The 16,232-nt window shown below is 38.6% G+C and overlaps 1 protein-coding gene across 1 annotated transcript in view; it reads left to right on the plus strand.

Moving 5' to 3' along the window:
* grhl2b (grainyhead-like transcription factor 2b) overlaps positions 1 to 16,217 on the plus strand; it is a 29,903-nt gene extending 13,686 nt beyond the window's left edge. The window contains exons 8-16 of the mRNA XM_055017818.1: positions 357 to 451; positions 5,018 to 5,176; positions 6,806 to 6,863; positions 7,019 to 7,158; positions 11,449 to 11,486; positions 11,660 to 11,751; positions 15,039 to 15,124; positions 15,211 to 15,275; positions 15,357 to 16,217. Of these exons, the coding sequence (XP_054873793.1) occupies positions 357 to 451; positions 5,018 to 5,176; positions 6,806 to 6,863; positions 7,019 to 7,158; positions 11,449 to 11,486; positions 11,660 to 11,751; positions 15,039 to 15,124; positions 15,211 to 15,275; positions 15,357 to 15,471 (848 nt within the window). The 3' untranslated portion in view covers positions 15,472 to 16,217. The remainder of the gene's footprint in view (positions 1 to 356; positions 452 to 5,017; positions 5,177 to 6,805; positions 6,864 to 7,018; positions 7,159 to 11,448; positions 11,487 to 11,659; positions 11,752 to 15,038; positions 15,125 to 15,210; positions 15,276 to 15,356) is intronic.
* The last annotated feature ends 15 nt before the right edge of the window (positions 16,218 to 16,232 follow it).

Consider the following 16,232-nt stretch of genomic DNA (forward strand, 5'->3'; position numbering starts at 1 on the left):
AGGCTGTGTGAGGTCCCTCCTGTTTGTACTCAACAATAACCAGCCGATGCGCTCATCTGACCGACTTTTAATACGGTCCTTTCAGTCAAATGGCCTCCTGTCCTTCCTGCTGCTGCCTTTGAAGGCCAAGAGTTTGTTTGCTCAAGCAGATAAGGTTTTATCTCGCAAAATTGAAGCGTGCCATTTGATTGCTTATCTCAGCAAACAATAGCTACCTGCTTGTGTCTTTTACTGACTAGTCGGTGTTGGGTGTTTTCGCATGGAAGTCAGATTTTTTTTGTTTGTGTGTGGGTTTATAGCAGAACTTCTGTTTGAAATGCTGCAGGAATAAACCATGTCCCCGTTTGTCCTCGCAGCCGATTACAAGGAGAGCTTCAACACCATCGGAAACATCGAAGAAATCGCCTACAATGCCATTTCCTTCACCTGGGACGTGAATGAAGAGGCCAAGGTACCGAACGCTGAACTTACAGTCTTTGTGTGTGTGTGTGTGTGTGTGTGTGTGTGTGTGTGTGCGTGTGTGTGTGTGTGTGTGTGTGTGTGGGAAATAAATGTCACTGTAATTTTCCCAGAAACCAGTCTACTATATTTACTCTCGCTGGAGGCGTGTTGTAAATGTGAAAAAGCAGTGGGACAGGTTTTTTTTGTTTTTTTGTGCTGATTCAGGTGTTGGCAAACAAAATTCACCGGCTTTGGTGCGAGGATCTGACATGTAGACATCGTAATCGCTCGAGAACTCAGTTTAGAACAGATAACAATACAAAAAGTGTTAAAGAACTGAGCGCTAAACGTAGCTGATTCCCTTGGTCTGGTGTGTTCTCGACTGTCTGTCATAAAACTGACTGGCAGCGTCGTGTACTTTTGCTCTGTTTGTCCTCTTTGTCTTTGTGCAACCCACTCCTTTGTGGCCGCTCCTTTAAATGGAGCCCTGTCAGTGTTTAAACTCCAGAGTGCCCCCGAGGGCCAACGCACACCGGCCCTGTCCCCACCCTCTAGTGTTTGTTTTGCCCTCATTTCTGTGTGAATGCGACTCGCTCTGTGTTATGTGTGTGCGGTTTGTAATGTGGCTCTTTCATTGTAATTCCAACCAGGGGACAAAGACGTTGCTGGAGAAAATCCAAGCACACTTCTCTGGGCCAATATTGACTCTCTCTCTCCAATTCGTTCCCTCTCTTTTTTTCCCCTTTTGATGCTTTTTATTCTCTCTCGTGATCTGTGTGACTGTTGGGCCTGAATGTACCTGCTGAAGCGCTGCAACAGGTGTAATATCAGGTACTTTGTTGTGCATGCTGTCCTCCGTCAGGTGTCAAAATACATAGATTGAATACTATTTTTTTCCACTTCCAAGACAAAGTTAGTTAGGAAAACATCCTCAAAACTGAACTATATGTGCAAAACTCAATAAGATTTAGGATTATCAACAGGAACAGCACTAAAACAGAATTAGGATTAATATTCTTCCCAAAAATGGCATATTCTAAGGAAATCACCTTGTTTTTAGGTATAATTTCAGCTACTGTCAAAATGCATTGGTCATATTTCAAACAACATTAAATGCATAAACTCATAATAATAATAATAATAATAATAATAATAACATATTTTATTTGTATCGCGCTTTTCAAAACACTCAAAGACACTTCACATATAAAATCATCGTGACTTCCCAATCTGACTGCTTTAGTGTGTGACTTGGTGGCTTTAATAATTATGGAGCCAAAGGAAGACTATTCATGTTAGCTCATTTTTTGTGGTCTTGATGCACTTCCACTCACTGTGGGCTCGTTTCTCATTGCAATCTGAAGTCCTGCACCTCGATGGAAACGGTTTAAAACTGCAGCTACAAGTTGAGAGAACTCAAATATGTCTTCTGTGCACTGTAGCAAAGTTATGTCATAAATCATACTTTCATTTTTTATTTGTTTCCATTCTTGTCCTTTTTATACTTTGTTTTTTTACACAGCCTGCAATTCAGCCGAAAATCCCCTGAATTTTTGCGTAGATGGGTACAGAATTGATGCAACAATAATCCAAATATTTTTTATATTCCCACTGACATTTAATGCATGGAATCTAACATATACCAGGAAAACTGGGCAAAAATTGTTGTGTTCTAAGCTTAAACCAAATAGTCTGATGTGGACAAATACGTTTCCCTTGCATGATAAAATTGAAAGTGAAAACTCACCAAAGCGTGCAAGAACAGTAGATTCATCCAAAACACTCCCCTGCACAGAATTCTGGCAGCTTTCAACGAGTTTATATTCCAAAGTGCGACGAAATACACCTATGTTTGAGCAGCACTGCAGAAGGATGGTCATATTCTCCTCAAGAATCCATCCCAAATGTCAGAACAGTTGAAAATGTTCCAATATTTGTTCACTATCTGACCCCCAAAAACTGGTGACAGGCTTGAAAGACATCTTATCTATAAAAAGAAAATCTGCAGAAGTACACTGTTGATCAGAGCAAGGATCTGTTAAAACAGGAAGAATCGTTGGATTGGTTTTGAATCAGGATAATTCACAAAATATCAAATTACCAATAACAAATATTTGCACTAAATGGATTCTATAAAATAATAAAGTAAATAATAAAAATTCTGCACCCCTCTATGCATCCATGAAGGTTACTCAAATGCATTTAATAAATTCTCATACCTGTCTCCTCTCGGCTCGGTGTAAACACAGCCTGCAGTTCAGCCTAGTTTGAGCTGAAAAGTCCATGAATTTTAGCCAGGTGACCGTTTGTCGCAACTGAGTCACCAATAGCTTTTCAGTTGCACCAAGGAGTGAAGAATTTTTAGTTTTTTACAGAAGCTAGTTAGAGCAAATATTTGATTTTTCTCCAAATTTTTAGGGAAGACATGTAGAATAAAAAGATTTTAATGAAATGTCACCATTTTCAGCTTAGATTTGGTTATTTCTAATGATGGAACCACATGTCACACGATACCTTTTGGTTTTTTGATCATTTCTGACTAATTTAAGGTGGAATTTGGGTGATTCTTTAAAAAACAAACATGTCCTTCAAACTTGCTGACAGGTTTAGGGGTTCAGAGGGTTAAAGGATATAGGAATTTAATGTAGGATCACATGATAAAAGCAGGGACCCACATAGAGTTATGCATTTAGTGATATATTCTAACTTTTTGTCATTAGAATAGTGTACATATTTGACAAATGGTCATTCAGTCCCACAGTTTATAATGGCACACCTTGCTTTTGTCATGCAAATGCACAGTACATGAGTAATGCAGGTAACAGTCCCAAGGTGTAAATATCACAGTATATCAAAAGTCAGAGAAATACAAGTCAGAGGTGATTAAAGTAACGTAAAGTATATGAAACCAATCAATAAACTCCTTCTGTAAAGTGGAGCTTTATCATTAAATGCTTTGATTTTCTTCTCCACAGGCTGAGAGACGCTCAAAAGGGACTTTAGCTCACGGCTGCTGTAGTTAATGGAATTTTTATGGTTCAAGTTAATGACCAAACTCAGTGGCTTTTGTTGTAGATCGTACTAACAGCAAAGACTGATGGCGACCTGTGTTTAGATTAGAAGAACATGCGGTGCAGAAATACAGCAGTTTGATGTTCCAAGTTGCCAGTTGGGTTTTCAAATGGATCAAAAACAATGATGGAGTTACTGGCTTATGTGCAGGGCTGTGGTTTCAGAAGTTCCACAAATCTCAGTAGATAAAAATCTGAAGTATATTGTTCAGATTTTTATCTACTGAGATCTGTGAAACTTCTGCTTCCAAGCAAACGCAGCAGAGGTGAAAGGAATTTTGTTTGTGTCGCTCAGAAATCTGAAAAGAACGGAAGTTGATAACCATGGATGGCCCATAAACTCAGCTGCTTTTCTTGAAAAAAAAAAAAAACACCTGCAAGATTTGGTCTTAAATCCCCAAAGATTTCATGAATGCAAACTATGTGGTATAAAAATACATTCATGTTCCCACAAGTTCAAACTTCCCTCCATCAGCCCAACAGCGCTGGCTAGAAGCTACCAGTTTTGGAAGATACACATCCAGCATGGTGAAACATCTTTCGAGGGTCAATGTTAAAATGCATCTTAAAAGAGCATTTCTGGCACCCCTTCTTCAGTCCAGATCTGGACCAGATAAAACACCTAACCTTTGTTCTCAACCTCCCTCTGGATTAACTTATTATGAACAATTCAAGAACACAAAATTACAGAAAGACACATTCAATAACTTTCGATTTAAAAATATTTTCTTGGTTTCTTGTTTGAAGCCAAAGCAGCTGGTGTGACGTGTAGTGAATGAATGAGATTTCTGACTTCGATGTAGCCACACCATGCAATCTGCTAACAGAGTGGGCATTTAAAGTCACAAAATAGTACTTTTTTTTTTTGCCCACCTGAAATAAATGATTTATTTTTTAGTTTAAATCATTCATATGCCCTCTGTAATCCTGTTTCTTTCTCCATTAACCTGCAAGACCCGACTTTCAGCAGTCAGTGCGACCTTGGACAGAGTGTGTGTTTGGGCTGCTCTTGTGCAAAATATATATGAAATACAGGAAAGTCTATTCTGTGGAAGACAAGGACTTCTGGAATCTGTCAATACCCAACATGTCCACTTGTGCTGATGTAGAGTGTGTGGGTGAAACCAGACAGGGGAAGGTTACGGGACCAGAGATGTGAGCTTCCTCTGGGAGTTTACGGGGTTCTAAAAGATGCAGCCTTGAATTGGGATGGTGACATCACTCTTACAGACGTCAGAGCTGGAGTGAAGTACCCACTCATGTTTTCAAAATAACAATTGTCAAAATAGGAGAATGTCCAAACAGATGGTCATTTTATTTTGTATTCAAGGAGCAGCTTCTGTTTGCATCTCTCAGTATTTATAGTTTTTGTGGATGCTTTGGTTTAACGCTGTGCTAGAAAATGGAAAGATTCTTCTAGAAGAAATAAGGTTTATGTATTCATAAAAGTAAAAACCAAAGTGTGTAAACACTTCCTCTGCTTCCTCCTCCTGTGTCCCTTACAGATCTTCATCACCGTCAACTGTCTGAGCACAGACTTCTCGTCTCAGAAGGGGGTGAAGGGTCTCCCTCTGATGATCCAGATCGACAGCTACAGCTACAACAACCGCAGCAACAAGCCTCTGCACCGAGCCTATTCACAGATCAAGGTCTTCTGTGACAAGGTGACAAATCACCTCCTCTGCATCCTGTATATCGATCAGGAGAAGTCTGGGAAGAATGCCAGCTGCTTTCCTGTAGTTTATTACTGCAGTTTTAAGTCTCTTAACGTAAGACAGAAAACTAAAGAAAGTGGAGAAAAACTCAAACACGAATCACAGACTGTGGTAGGGTTGTGAGTTTAGTTAGTCTGATGATCAGTTTGTGGATTCGTTAATTTGTCAAATTAAAATTGCAGGCTGTTGCTTCCTAAAATATTATATATATTTAAGTGGAATTTATTTTTCTCACCAACAATCCAAAGCCTCAAAATATAGATAGATAGATAGATAGATAGATAGATAGATAGATAGATAGATAGATAGATAGATAGATAGATAGATAGATAGATAGATAGATAGATAGATAGATAGATAGATAGATAGATAGATAGATAGATAGATAGATCAAAAATTAACTCAAAAGCAGATGTTTCTGTTAATGTGCAAAACTGAAAACAAAATGTGGAAAAATTCTCCAAAAAATTCCAACTATTTGCACAATTTTCCACTTCTTATTTATACTCTATTATTAATTTTACTTTTGTCTTCATCGACTAAGTAATTAACCAACCAGGAAGTCATGTTGTCACTGTGAAAGTATTTTTTAAATTGGTAAAAACTTTAAATTTGAAGGAATATCGCTCAGTTTTTAATCTCTTCAGAATTAAAAAGAGATGACAATGCGAAATAGTAGCAAACGTATGTGGAAGATGAACTACATTAGACCGAAAAGGGAAATTCATGACTTCTTTGGCATTTTCTGGAGAGACGATGAAACAACTCAAAGCCCAGCATTAAACTAATATTGCAGATTTAAATGTAAATTTCTTTTTTTTTTTTCAAGATTTGTCTCAGTCCACATGACAAGAATATCCATCCATTATCTATACACCGCTTAATCCTCACTAGGGTCGCGGGGGGGCTGGAGTCTATCCCAGCTGACTCAGGTGAAGGCAGGGGACACCCTAGACAGGTCACCAGTCTGTCGCAGGGCCACATACAGAGACAAACAAGCACACACCTACGGGCAATTTAGAATAATCAATTAACCTCAGCATATTTTTGGACTGTGAGAGGAAGCCGGAGTACCCGGAGAAAACCCACGCATGCACAGGGAGAACATGCAAACTCCATGCAGAAAGATCCCGGGAAAGCCGGGACACGAACCAGGGATCTTCTAGCTGCAAGGCGAAAGTGCTAACCACTACGCCACTGTGCAGCCCTATGACAAGAATATTAATAATAATAATAATAATAATAATAATAATAATAATAATAATAATAATAATAATAATAATAATAATAATAATAATAATAATAGTAAGTCTTTAAGATTTTCTCTTTAATGGTTTCTTACGTGTTTTAAGCTGCAGAAATGCTCCGTTTTATACTGTAGCTGTGTTAAAAAGAGTGAAGTATTGAGACCTGTGGGTGGAGAGATGCAATTAAATCATGACATCAGTCCTCCCTCTAGTGGTCGGTGATCCTCAAACACACCTGAACACACAACAGGTTATTTCTGTCAATGGAAACTGATCTACTTCTGACGTTTAAACAACCCGATGGGTGTTTTTTGGCTTATTTTTTCCTCAGGGAGCTGAGAGGAAAATACGGGATGAAGAAAGAAAACTGTTCCGCAAGAAGTCAAAAGGTTTGAGCTGCATGAGGAATCACTTTGTTTTGAAAATAAAATCAGAGGATGATAGCACAGGGGTGAAATATTGTGTCTAGAGGGGTAGAAAAGGAGATCTTTTTTACTTGATATCATGTTAAATATTTACTTTTTTTGTTTAAATTTGTGTCCAGGGAAAGATGGAGGCGTCGGGGTGATCACCGTCCCGAAAAAGTCAGACACCACCTATTTCAAGACCATGACTGACTTGGAGGCCCAGCCGGTTCTCTTCATCCCCGACGTTCACTTTGGCAACCTGCAGCGAGCCGGACAGGTACCAGAACTCATCTTCTTGAGAAAATTGGCTCTTGCTCAAAAACAGTGAACCCGTTTATTTTTCTGGTTTTAACCACCAGTGGAAAAGTTAATCAAATGTAGGTTTTGAACAATTTTTCCGCTTCTTTTTAATCACATCTCAGAGGCTAATAACTTTTCCCCACTACATGTATTTGATAAATAACTGCTATCAATTACTATTTGAATCAGAGACTCCCAACCAGGAGGTTCCTCTACAGTTGCCAGGAGTTATGTGGAAAGACTACTGAACTTATCTGAAAAAAAAAACTAATTACTAAATAATTCAAGAAATTAATGGATCACAACAGATTTAAGTAGAAAAATCGAAAAGTAATGGCTGAGCAGTGGAAACAGACAGTGGAAAGGAATGCATAAATGGTTTAAACAGATAAGAGACAATCTTGAAAAAGATTCAATGAGCTATATGGGAGAATAGCTGACAGTTCAAATACAGTATGGAGTAACAGCTGAAACTGTAACAAGTATGATGAATAAACACCTGGAAATAGTGAGCTAAAAGTATGGATAAAATGTTTAAATTGTTGAAAGGCAATAATAAATTCTATACCTTAAACTAATGAATAAATAGCTCTGACCAAAGTGACATGAACCTTATCTGGAAAGACAGAAATAACATCTCACCATCCCAGTAGCACCCTCTATTATTTGAATACATTTAAACAGAGAGACTAACAGCAAGAATAAACAATCACAAAAGCTGGACCAAATTCATCAATGCTATCTGCCCATCTGTGTAACACAAACCAATAGACACTGCCATCCAAAAAAAAGTTGCACACTAATATTTTGTTGGACCGCCTTTAGCTTTGAGAGTTCACCGTGGCATCGTTTTGATACGCTTCTGCAATGTCACAGCATTTATTTTTGTCCAGAATTGGATAATTTTTCTGCCAAGATCTTATACTGATGATGGGAGAGTCGGACCGCTGTGCAAAGTCTTCTCCAGAACATCCCAAAAATTCTCAGTGGGGCTGAAATCTGGACTCTGGAGACCAATCCATGTATGAAAATGACGTCTCATGCTCCCTGATCCACTCATTCACAATGTGAGTCCCATGAATCCTGGCATCATCATCTCAAAATATACCTCTGCCATCAGGGAAGAAAACCTCCACTGATGGAAAGACCTGGTCATTCAGTATCTTCAGGTAGTCAGCTGACCTCATTCTTTAGGAACATAATGTTGCTGAACCTGACCAACCCCAGATCATAACCCTAACCCCCACAGGCTGGTAGGCACTAGACATGATGAGTTCATCACTTCATCTGCCTCTCTTCTTACCCTGATGCCCCCATCACTCTGGAACAGGGTAAATCTGGACTCATCAGACCACATTACCTTCTTCCATTGCTCCAGAGTCCAGTCTTTGTGCTCCCTAGCAAACTGAAGCCTTTTTTCTGATTAGCTTCACTGATCAGTGGTTTTCTCAGAGCTACACAGCTGTTTAGTCCCAATCCCTTGAGTTCTCTTTGCATTGTGCGTGTGGAAATGCTCTTACTTTCACTATTAACCCTTTGATGTACAGCGTGGTTCAGGAGATACCCACTTTCTATTGGATTTGATTCACTTTTGACCCATGTTCTGCATCAAAGAGTCAAACATAGCTGTGAGTTCTATTGTTGACTTCCTACGATCATCTAAGAGTTTTTTCCAGCCACATTTGTTCCTCAAAGATGATGGTTCTCCACTGTCCTTCAGGTTTTAATGATGTGTTGGACGGTTCTTTACCTGATTTTAGTGGTTTCAGAAATCTCCTTAGTTGTTTTCTTTGCTTGATGCAGGCCAATAACTTGACCCTTCTGAGACAGATTAACATCCTTTCCATGACCACAGGATCTGTCTTCCAACATGGTTGTTTAAGAAATGAGAAGCTCCTCACTGCATCAGCTAGAGTTAAATAAATTGTTGCAGCTGAAACATATTCATCACTGCAGTAATTATCCAATGGAAGGTTCTTACCTATTTGCTTAGCTAAAGCCAGCTGGCGCCTGTTTTTTTGGACAGGCAGTGTATATCATATATAGAAGAAAAACATCCTCATCCAAGTAGCTACTTGGGATTTTCAACATTATATCTGCACAGCTGTTGAACTATACGTATGTTAGTAATTTCACAAAGCCGTACAGTAATAGTTGGCAAAATTTAAGCCACAAGTTTCCCACATGCATTCAGTTGGTGCAAAATGCATAAATATGGTTTGATCCTGATTTGCTGCCCAGAGAACACAAATTAAAAAATAATTAGTCTATTGGCACATGTCAGAATTTTCAATCAATAACATTACTCTGATTTGTCCAAAAACTAAAGTGTATCCTTCATTAAGGGACAGCGTCAGACCTAAATGCACTTTCTGAGCTTCATGTTTAAATGTATGAAGTTTAAGAGTTCTAATGTGCAGCTGTCATGTTGGAGATAAGTGGCTGCATTCAGAGTCAACTGAGCGGTGAAATGCATTTAATAGCTTCCATCATTAATAGTTTTCAACCAGCGTTCGATTCTCTTTTGCATATTTTTCAGGAGCAGCGCATTCTGCCTTAAAATATTCTTTATATTTCTCATAACTCTGCATTATATCAACCTGTTCCTCTGACTGAAGTAGGCGGCACGCTATCAGTCAAGTTTGTTCAGAAGAAAAGTCAAATGACGCATCAGACTCCCTCTTTTATGTGAGTACATTCATAGTCTGCTTAAAGAAGCCTGATTAATAAAAAATAGGTTATCTCTGATTGGAGTATTAGCATTTGTCGAGCCAACTAAAACAAGCCTGATTTGTTAACCCTCATTAGTACACTTGGCAAAATCTAGCTGTACTTCAGTAGTATTTCATCTGTTTCATATTTCTGTACCTGTCCATTTCCTCTTCATATATATTTTCCTGAAACGTGTGTCGTCTATAGATGCAAATATGAAAGAAACAATGAAATTACTATCGATGATTAATGACGTGTAGCGCTTATAATGTTGGTGTAAGAACTCCTGGATTGAAATGAAACACAATGCAACTGAAGCAGTCATCACAAGAGCAACACAACACAAACGTACATAAATAAAAGATGCACAGTCCGGCTGTGGTCCCCATGGACCCCAAATGATTTTTTTATATATACACCACAAACCTGGTTGGAATCAAATCAGGTTTGGTGTATGTGATGGCAACTATGTGAGTGACAACTACCTAAAGGGACTGAAAAATGAAACTTGTAAATAAAAAAATATGACAAGTTATATACACCTGAACCCCAGGTGTAGTGATGAGGGTTAAACTTGCCACTATGTTTATGTCTGTCCTCATGTATTTTACCCCCATTTTAACCCTCCTGTTTCCTCATTTACAGGCACCAAAAAATATTGTTTCCTTGTCTGAAAAAAATCACAAAAAATCAGCAAAAAAAATCCCCAAAGTTCTGAAAATTTGCAAAACCTTCAGGAAGAAAATTCCAATAATTCCTTAAAAGTTTCCCTTAAAAGTTTTATTTAAAAAAAATCCCCCAAATTTGGCAAGAAAATTCTTATAAATATTTGCAAAAAATGAGTAAAAATCTTCCAAAAAAAATCCTAAAAATATCCAAAGTGATTCCATATGTATCAGTAAAACTTCTAATATTTTCTTTAAGAATGTTCTGAAAGAAGCATTTTTAACATTTCTTTTTTTCCACCAAACAATGTTCAAAGATTGTTTAGAAATGTGGACATCAGAAGTTTCACTGTGAAAATATATATATATATTTTTTCCACATTTTCAAACTTTACAGCGGGTCAATTTTGACCCGCAGGACGACACGAGGGTTAAACCTGCCACTACTGTTTAGTTTTTTGCACCAATAAAAAGCAAAAGCAACTGATATAAGCAGCGACATTTCACCTCAACGAAGAATAATCTTCACAACTTCCACTTTTACATGACAGTTAAATAAGGTTCAATTTAAAATGAAATCAAATGAACAAGAGAGGAGATGCTGATTAAGGTGGATTTGTGAAAAATGTTTGGAATCACTGCTTTGAATAACTTGCTCACAATAATTTTAATAATCTAATCATGTAGTAATAATATCTTGCTCACGGTGGCCACTTTTTCATGTTGTAAATGGAGTATTTTTATGCTTTTACAACCTACTTATACTACTATTCAAGTAGAGCTACTGGGCTCTAAACTGTTGCCTTTAACAAATTTATTATTTTATGCTAAACGTCTAACTGAAGTTTAAGTTCAGCATTCCCACTAACATTTAATTCTCCCTTTTCTAGGTGTTTACCTTTAACACGGAGGAGATTGAGAGAGAAGGGTGAGTACCCATCAGCCGGAAACAAGCATTTCCATTTCCATCAGGTCATACAAATATAAGGGATGCAAATGACAGCAGGGTCAGATACCAGCCTCACACAGAGGAAGCCAACGTCGCCACAATACAAACAAAACTTATTCATAAGCAGCATGACATGTCTGTGGCTTTTTCAGGAGCGTGTTGGTGAAGAGGATGTTCAGGCCGTCGGATGAAGATCTGTGTCCGTCGCCTCACAAACAGATCAAAGAGGAGACACACAAGAGAGGTACAAGACGCTTCCCGCTTCGTCCACATGTTGTTTTTCCCTTTTATCCTAAAGATACAAGAAATGATCCGGTCCAGGATGAGGAACAGAGAAATAACTGCCTATTTTGAAATCAAATAACACAAACCAGACAACATCTCTGATCATTTACTCCAATGTTTATAACAAATCAGCCCCTCAGGCCTTTGGAAATCCAGTTATTTCCCATCAGCTTTGGGACTTAATATCAAGAAACGGGATTCATGTCACATCACATTTCAAGATCAATCATTAATATTGATTTGAGTGAATATTTAGTTAATTCATCCGCTAGAACACCAACCTCATTCTGCTTCTGACTTCTCAGACGTGAGGACAAACTGCTCGTCTATTTCAGATCACTGGAAATTAGGTCAGCAGCTTTGATTTTCCTCGTCAGCTGATCTATCGTATGTCGACAGAACAACCTCCCCTACATTTTAGTAGCTGCTCTGGATACGTTTTCATTGTTCTGAGCACTTAAAAGACTTCTCAGGTTGAAAATCTGACTCTAAAAATATCATTCATGGCCATGTTCATGTAATCATCTCACCTACAAGGTCCACTGAGTCACACTGTTTTCCTTAGCAACCGCCTACTTGTTACAAAAGCGTACTTTTCATAATTCTAATTTATTATTGACACATTATAAAATGTCCAAAAACAATCCCAAGGTTCCCAAACAACAGATCCCAAATGAGAGGAAAATAGAGCACTACAGGCAGTAAATAAACACATATAATACTGCTTTATATCCAGTAAACATATTACCAAAAAAAGCCATAATGATAGTACATAATGAGCACACTATTATATTGTTTTCCAAAACAAATACTTTGAAATTTATTCAATAACTTAGATTTAGAACTGCGCATACAATGTTCAAAGCAAACGACAAATTACCCCCTGAGAAGATACAACTAACCGTCATTCAGAGCACTTTAACCGCTGACAATATTTTTTATTTTTAAAAGGAAGTAAAGGGATTCGATCTGGTCAAACCAAACAATGGTTTATTCGTTCTACACAGTGAGCCATAAGCAGGAGGTATTGAAGTAGACTACAGTCACATTTGAACGTTACAGCTACAGATATTCCTGTTGGACACTGAAGATATTGTGCTGCCATATTTGTATATTTAGCCTATATGTACTCTAAGGTGGATTAGGAACATGTCATTAAATCAGATACTGTCAAACACCACAATTCACTCTAGTCTTCCTCTGCGACATCTTTAAAAGTATCTTCTGCCATTTCTAAACCAGCCAGGGTGTTTGGGAAGACACAAATCACACAAATATATTGTTTGTTTTGACCAGGTCGGATCCCTTCCTTTAAAAAAAAAAATATTGTCAGCGGTTAACGTGCTTTGAAATGACGGTTAGGACGTGGATGACTGAACGAGTTTTTATTGTTTTCTGAGTGACTAGTTTGAACAACGTGGTCTCAGTTTGTTCCGATGTATTTTAGCAAATCCAGCTGATGTTGTGCTGCGTGTTGTTCTGATGGGAGGCTGCTGAGGGTCTGAGTGTTTCTGAGAACAAACCCGAGTTAAACCTGAAGTTCTGCTCTGGATCTGTTCCACTGAACACACAAACTAACACACAACACAGCAGTGGACGTGATTCTATGTTGTGGGTTTTCTTGGTGAGACAATAAATAGTTTTGTGACTCGTTCTTAACCAGGCAGCCTGTGTTAAGTTGTGATTATCCCCAGTTGACATGGACGTGTTTCCTGAACAATCACCAGGTGTTAAACACCTGACAGGATGACAGTGATCTATGTAGATGAAGCGGAACGTTTGTTAAGCTGATCTGTAGTACATTGAGTAAAACGGTGTTCTTGTAATTTTATCGCTGGATTAGGTGGTTTCGAATCCTCTCACCATACTTGCAAAATATGTGTTTTCTTTTTCGGCCCGCACATTTCTTTTTACTGTCTGTAGATGATATTTACATGGATATAGACTTTATTAAGTAGTGATGCCGACGTTTTTCAGCGAGGTCTTCTTTATCTGGTATCTTTATTTCACGTAAATCCAGGTCTGATCGTGACGAATCTGCGGACGAAACATCTGGAGACGGAAACTATCGCCAGTTAACCTGATCACCAGTCAAACTGGAACACCTGATTTCTTTACTGTGGCTCTTGATACACATTACAGAGTGAAAACTGTACCAAAAACAGAATAAAGCAACATAAATCCATGCAAACAAATCATTTTAACTTAACCAGTAAGCCAAAAATGAAGTTAATTACTTACGACATTCCCCCTGTGGCGTTTACAAAGTAGAGCCGTGCATCCAGGAAAGTACGTACGTGTGTAAAGCTAAACGTCAATGTAACAGACAGGAAGTGACAACTGTCACGGACAACTTCACAATGAAGGCATTTTCAAAATAAAAGTACATCGATAATTCTGCCTGAAGGGCAACACCCCATGGAAGTGAAATTAGATAAAACGCTCGGAACAGGGCGAAACACCGACGAACATCGGCGTTATTAGATCAAGTTGTAAAAACTGGGCAACATATTCTTTTATCTTCTCGTAAAATGGCTCATACATGCATGAAAGTCATTGATATTCATGACTTTTATGAAGAACTGATCAATATCGTGATGCACATAACGGTTTTGTTTACATTTTCTCTGGAGTTACGACATATGGCAAGAGTTGCCTGAGTGCCTGTATAGCCCAACGGGTTAAGCAGGCGACAAGTGTACAGGAGCTGGTCCTTGATGCAGCGACCTGGGTTCGATTCCCGCGCATGGTGCTTTGCTGCATGTCTTCCCCCCACTATTCTCTCTACTTTCCTGTCTGCTTCTCCAACTGTACCTATCAAAAGGCCAAAGAAATAACTTTTTTTTTTTTTAAATCGTCTTACATCAATCTGTTGGAACGGAACTCCGATGTAACTCGAGGACCCCCTGTATAAGGTTTGATGAAAACAGTAAACAGTAAGATATGAGATACGGATATGTAGCAGGTATTAACTATAAGTTAATAAGTTCATCCTTCTTGTTTAAAGGCGTTATTTCTGGTTGTGGATTTGGTTTGGGTGTTTTTTTTGTTTTGTGTTCTTAATAGTCTTTATTTTACCTTTAATAAATAACAAATAGTTGCTGCCAAATTACAGAGAGCGTGACAAACCCTAGTCACATATCTCTAAGCTGTGCCACCACAAACACAAAACTCAGGCACATTTGAGAGATCCATACTTTGTGATTATATAAACTAAAGGCCTGCTGTCTTTTCTCCTGCCTGCAGTGTTGTTGTACGTTAGAAAGGAGTCGGACGAGGTGTTTGACGCTCTGATGCTGAAGTCTCCCACGCTCAGAGGCCTGATGGACGCTGTGAGTGATGCCTATCTGTTTGCGTGTCAAAGGCACAATTTTGTGTGCAGCCGAGCACCTGTTCAGTAACTTCTCTCCCTTGTCAGATCTCAGAGAAGTACGGCGTGCCCACGGAGAGGATAGCCAAAGTGTACAAGAAAAGTAAAAAAGGGTGAGTGAGGAAACACGTCGCTGTGTTATTCGCCTAATGGGAGATTTTGCATATGTATGACGTGCGACTGTTTTGTGTCAGCATCCTGGTGAACATGGACGACAACATCATCGAGCACTACTCCAACGAAGACACCTTCATCCTCAGCATCGAGAGCTACGCAGACGCCTACAAGATCATGCTGACGGAGATCTGACGGCTGACCTGAGGGACGGCGGGGAAAAGTCAAAAGAGACGCTGAAATCTGCGAGGTTGATAAGCTGACAGACATTATTAGAGACAGTCCTTTGGTGGAGTTGCACCGACGCTTTGACGTCGACACACCCTGATCCCTCTCCAACACTGTTACACTATGAAGCAGGAGGACAAAGATTTAAATAAAGGACGTTTTTATGAACTGGTTTTATTGGTGAACTGATGAACCACAGATCCTCCTGTTTCACTGAATATTTTTATTGTATAAAAGAATTTGTATGTTTATTCTCACTCTGTACAGACTTGTGTTTTTTGCCAAATACCACATCAAGAGTGGCCTCATGAAATGCTGTATCCTGTATGTAGCCACAGCTTTAATTAGTCCAAGTAACTTAGCAGCTTTTCTTTGCATGCCAGCTTTTTTTTTAGTTGTGATATTATTTATTAATGCTTTAATATTTTTGCATTTCTTTAGCAGTTTATCCAAGAATTTCAAGAACTGTAATGCATTTCAGTGCCCTTTGCAACCTCTTCAAGAGTACTCAAGGAGTTTTACAATGGTGCATCCTGTACCTTTCAGCCATGTTGTAATATTTACTAGTCAAGAATAGCTTAATTTGTAGGGCTTTACATGGGATGACTCAGAAATACTGTAAACAACATCTCATGGAAACAAACGGTACTCTCTTGTTGCCTCATGTACTTGGATGTGTTGAAAAATTATTAAAGGCAATATAGAAAAGGTCATTGTGACGGTTCCTT

The sequence above is a fragment of the Amphiprion ocellaris genome, chromosome 15, assembly GCF_022539595.1.
Source record: "Amphiprion ocellaris isolate individual 3 ecotype Okinawa chromosome 15, ASM2253959v1, whole genome shotgun sequence".
NCBI lineage: Eukaryota > Metazoa > Chordata > Actinopteri > Pomacentridae > Amphiprion > Amphiprion ocellaris.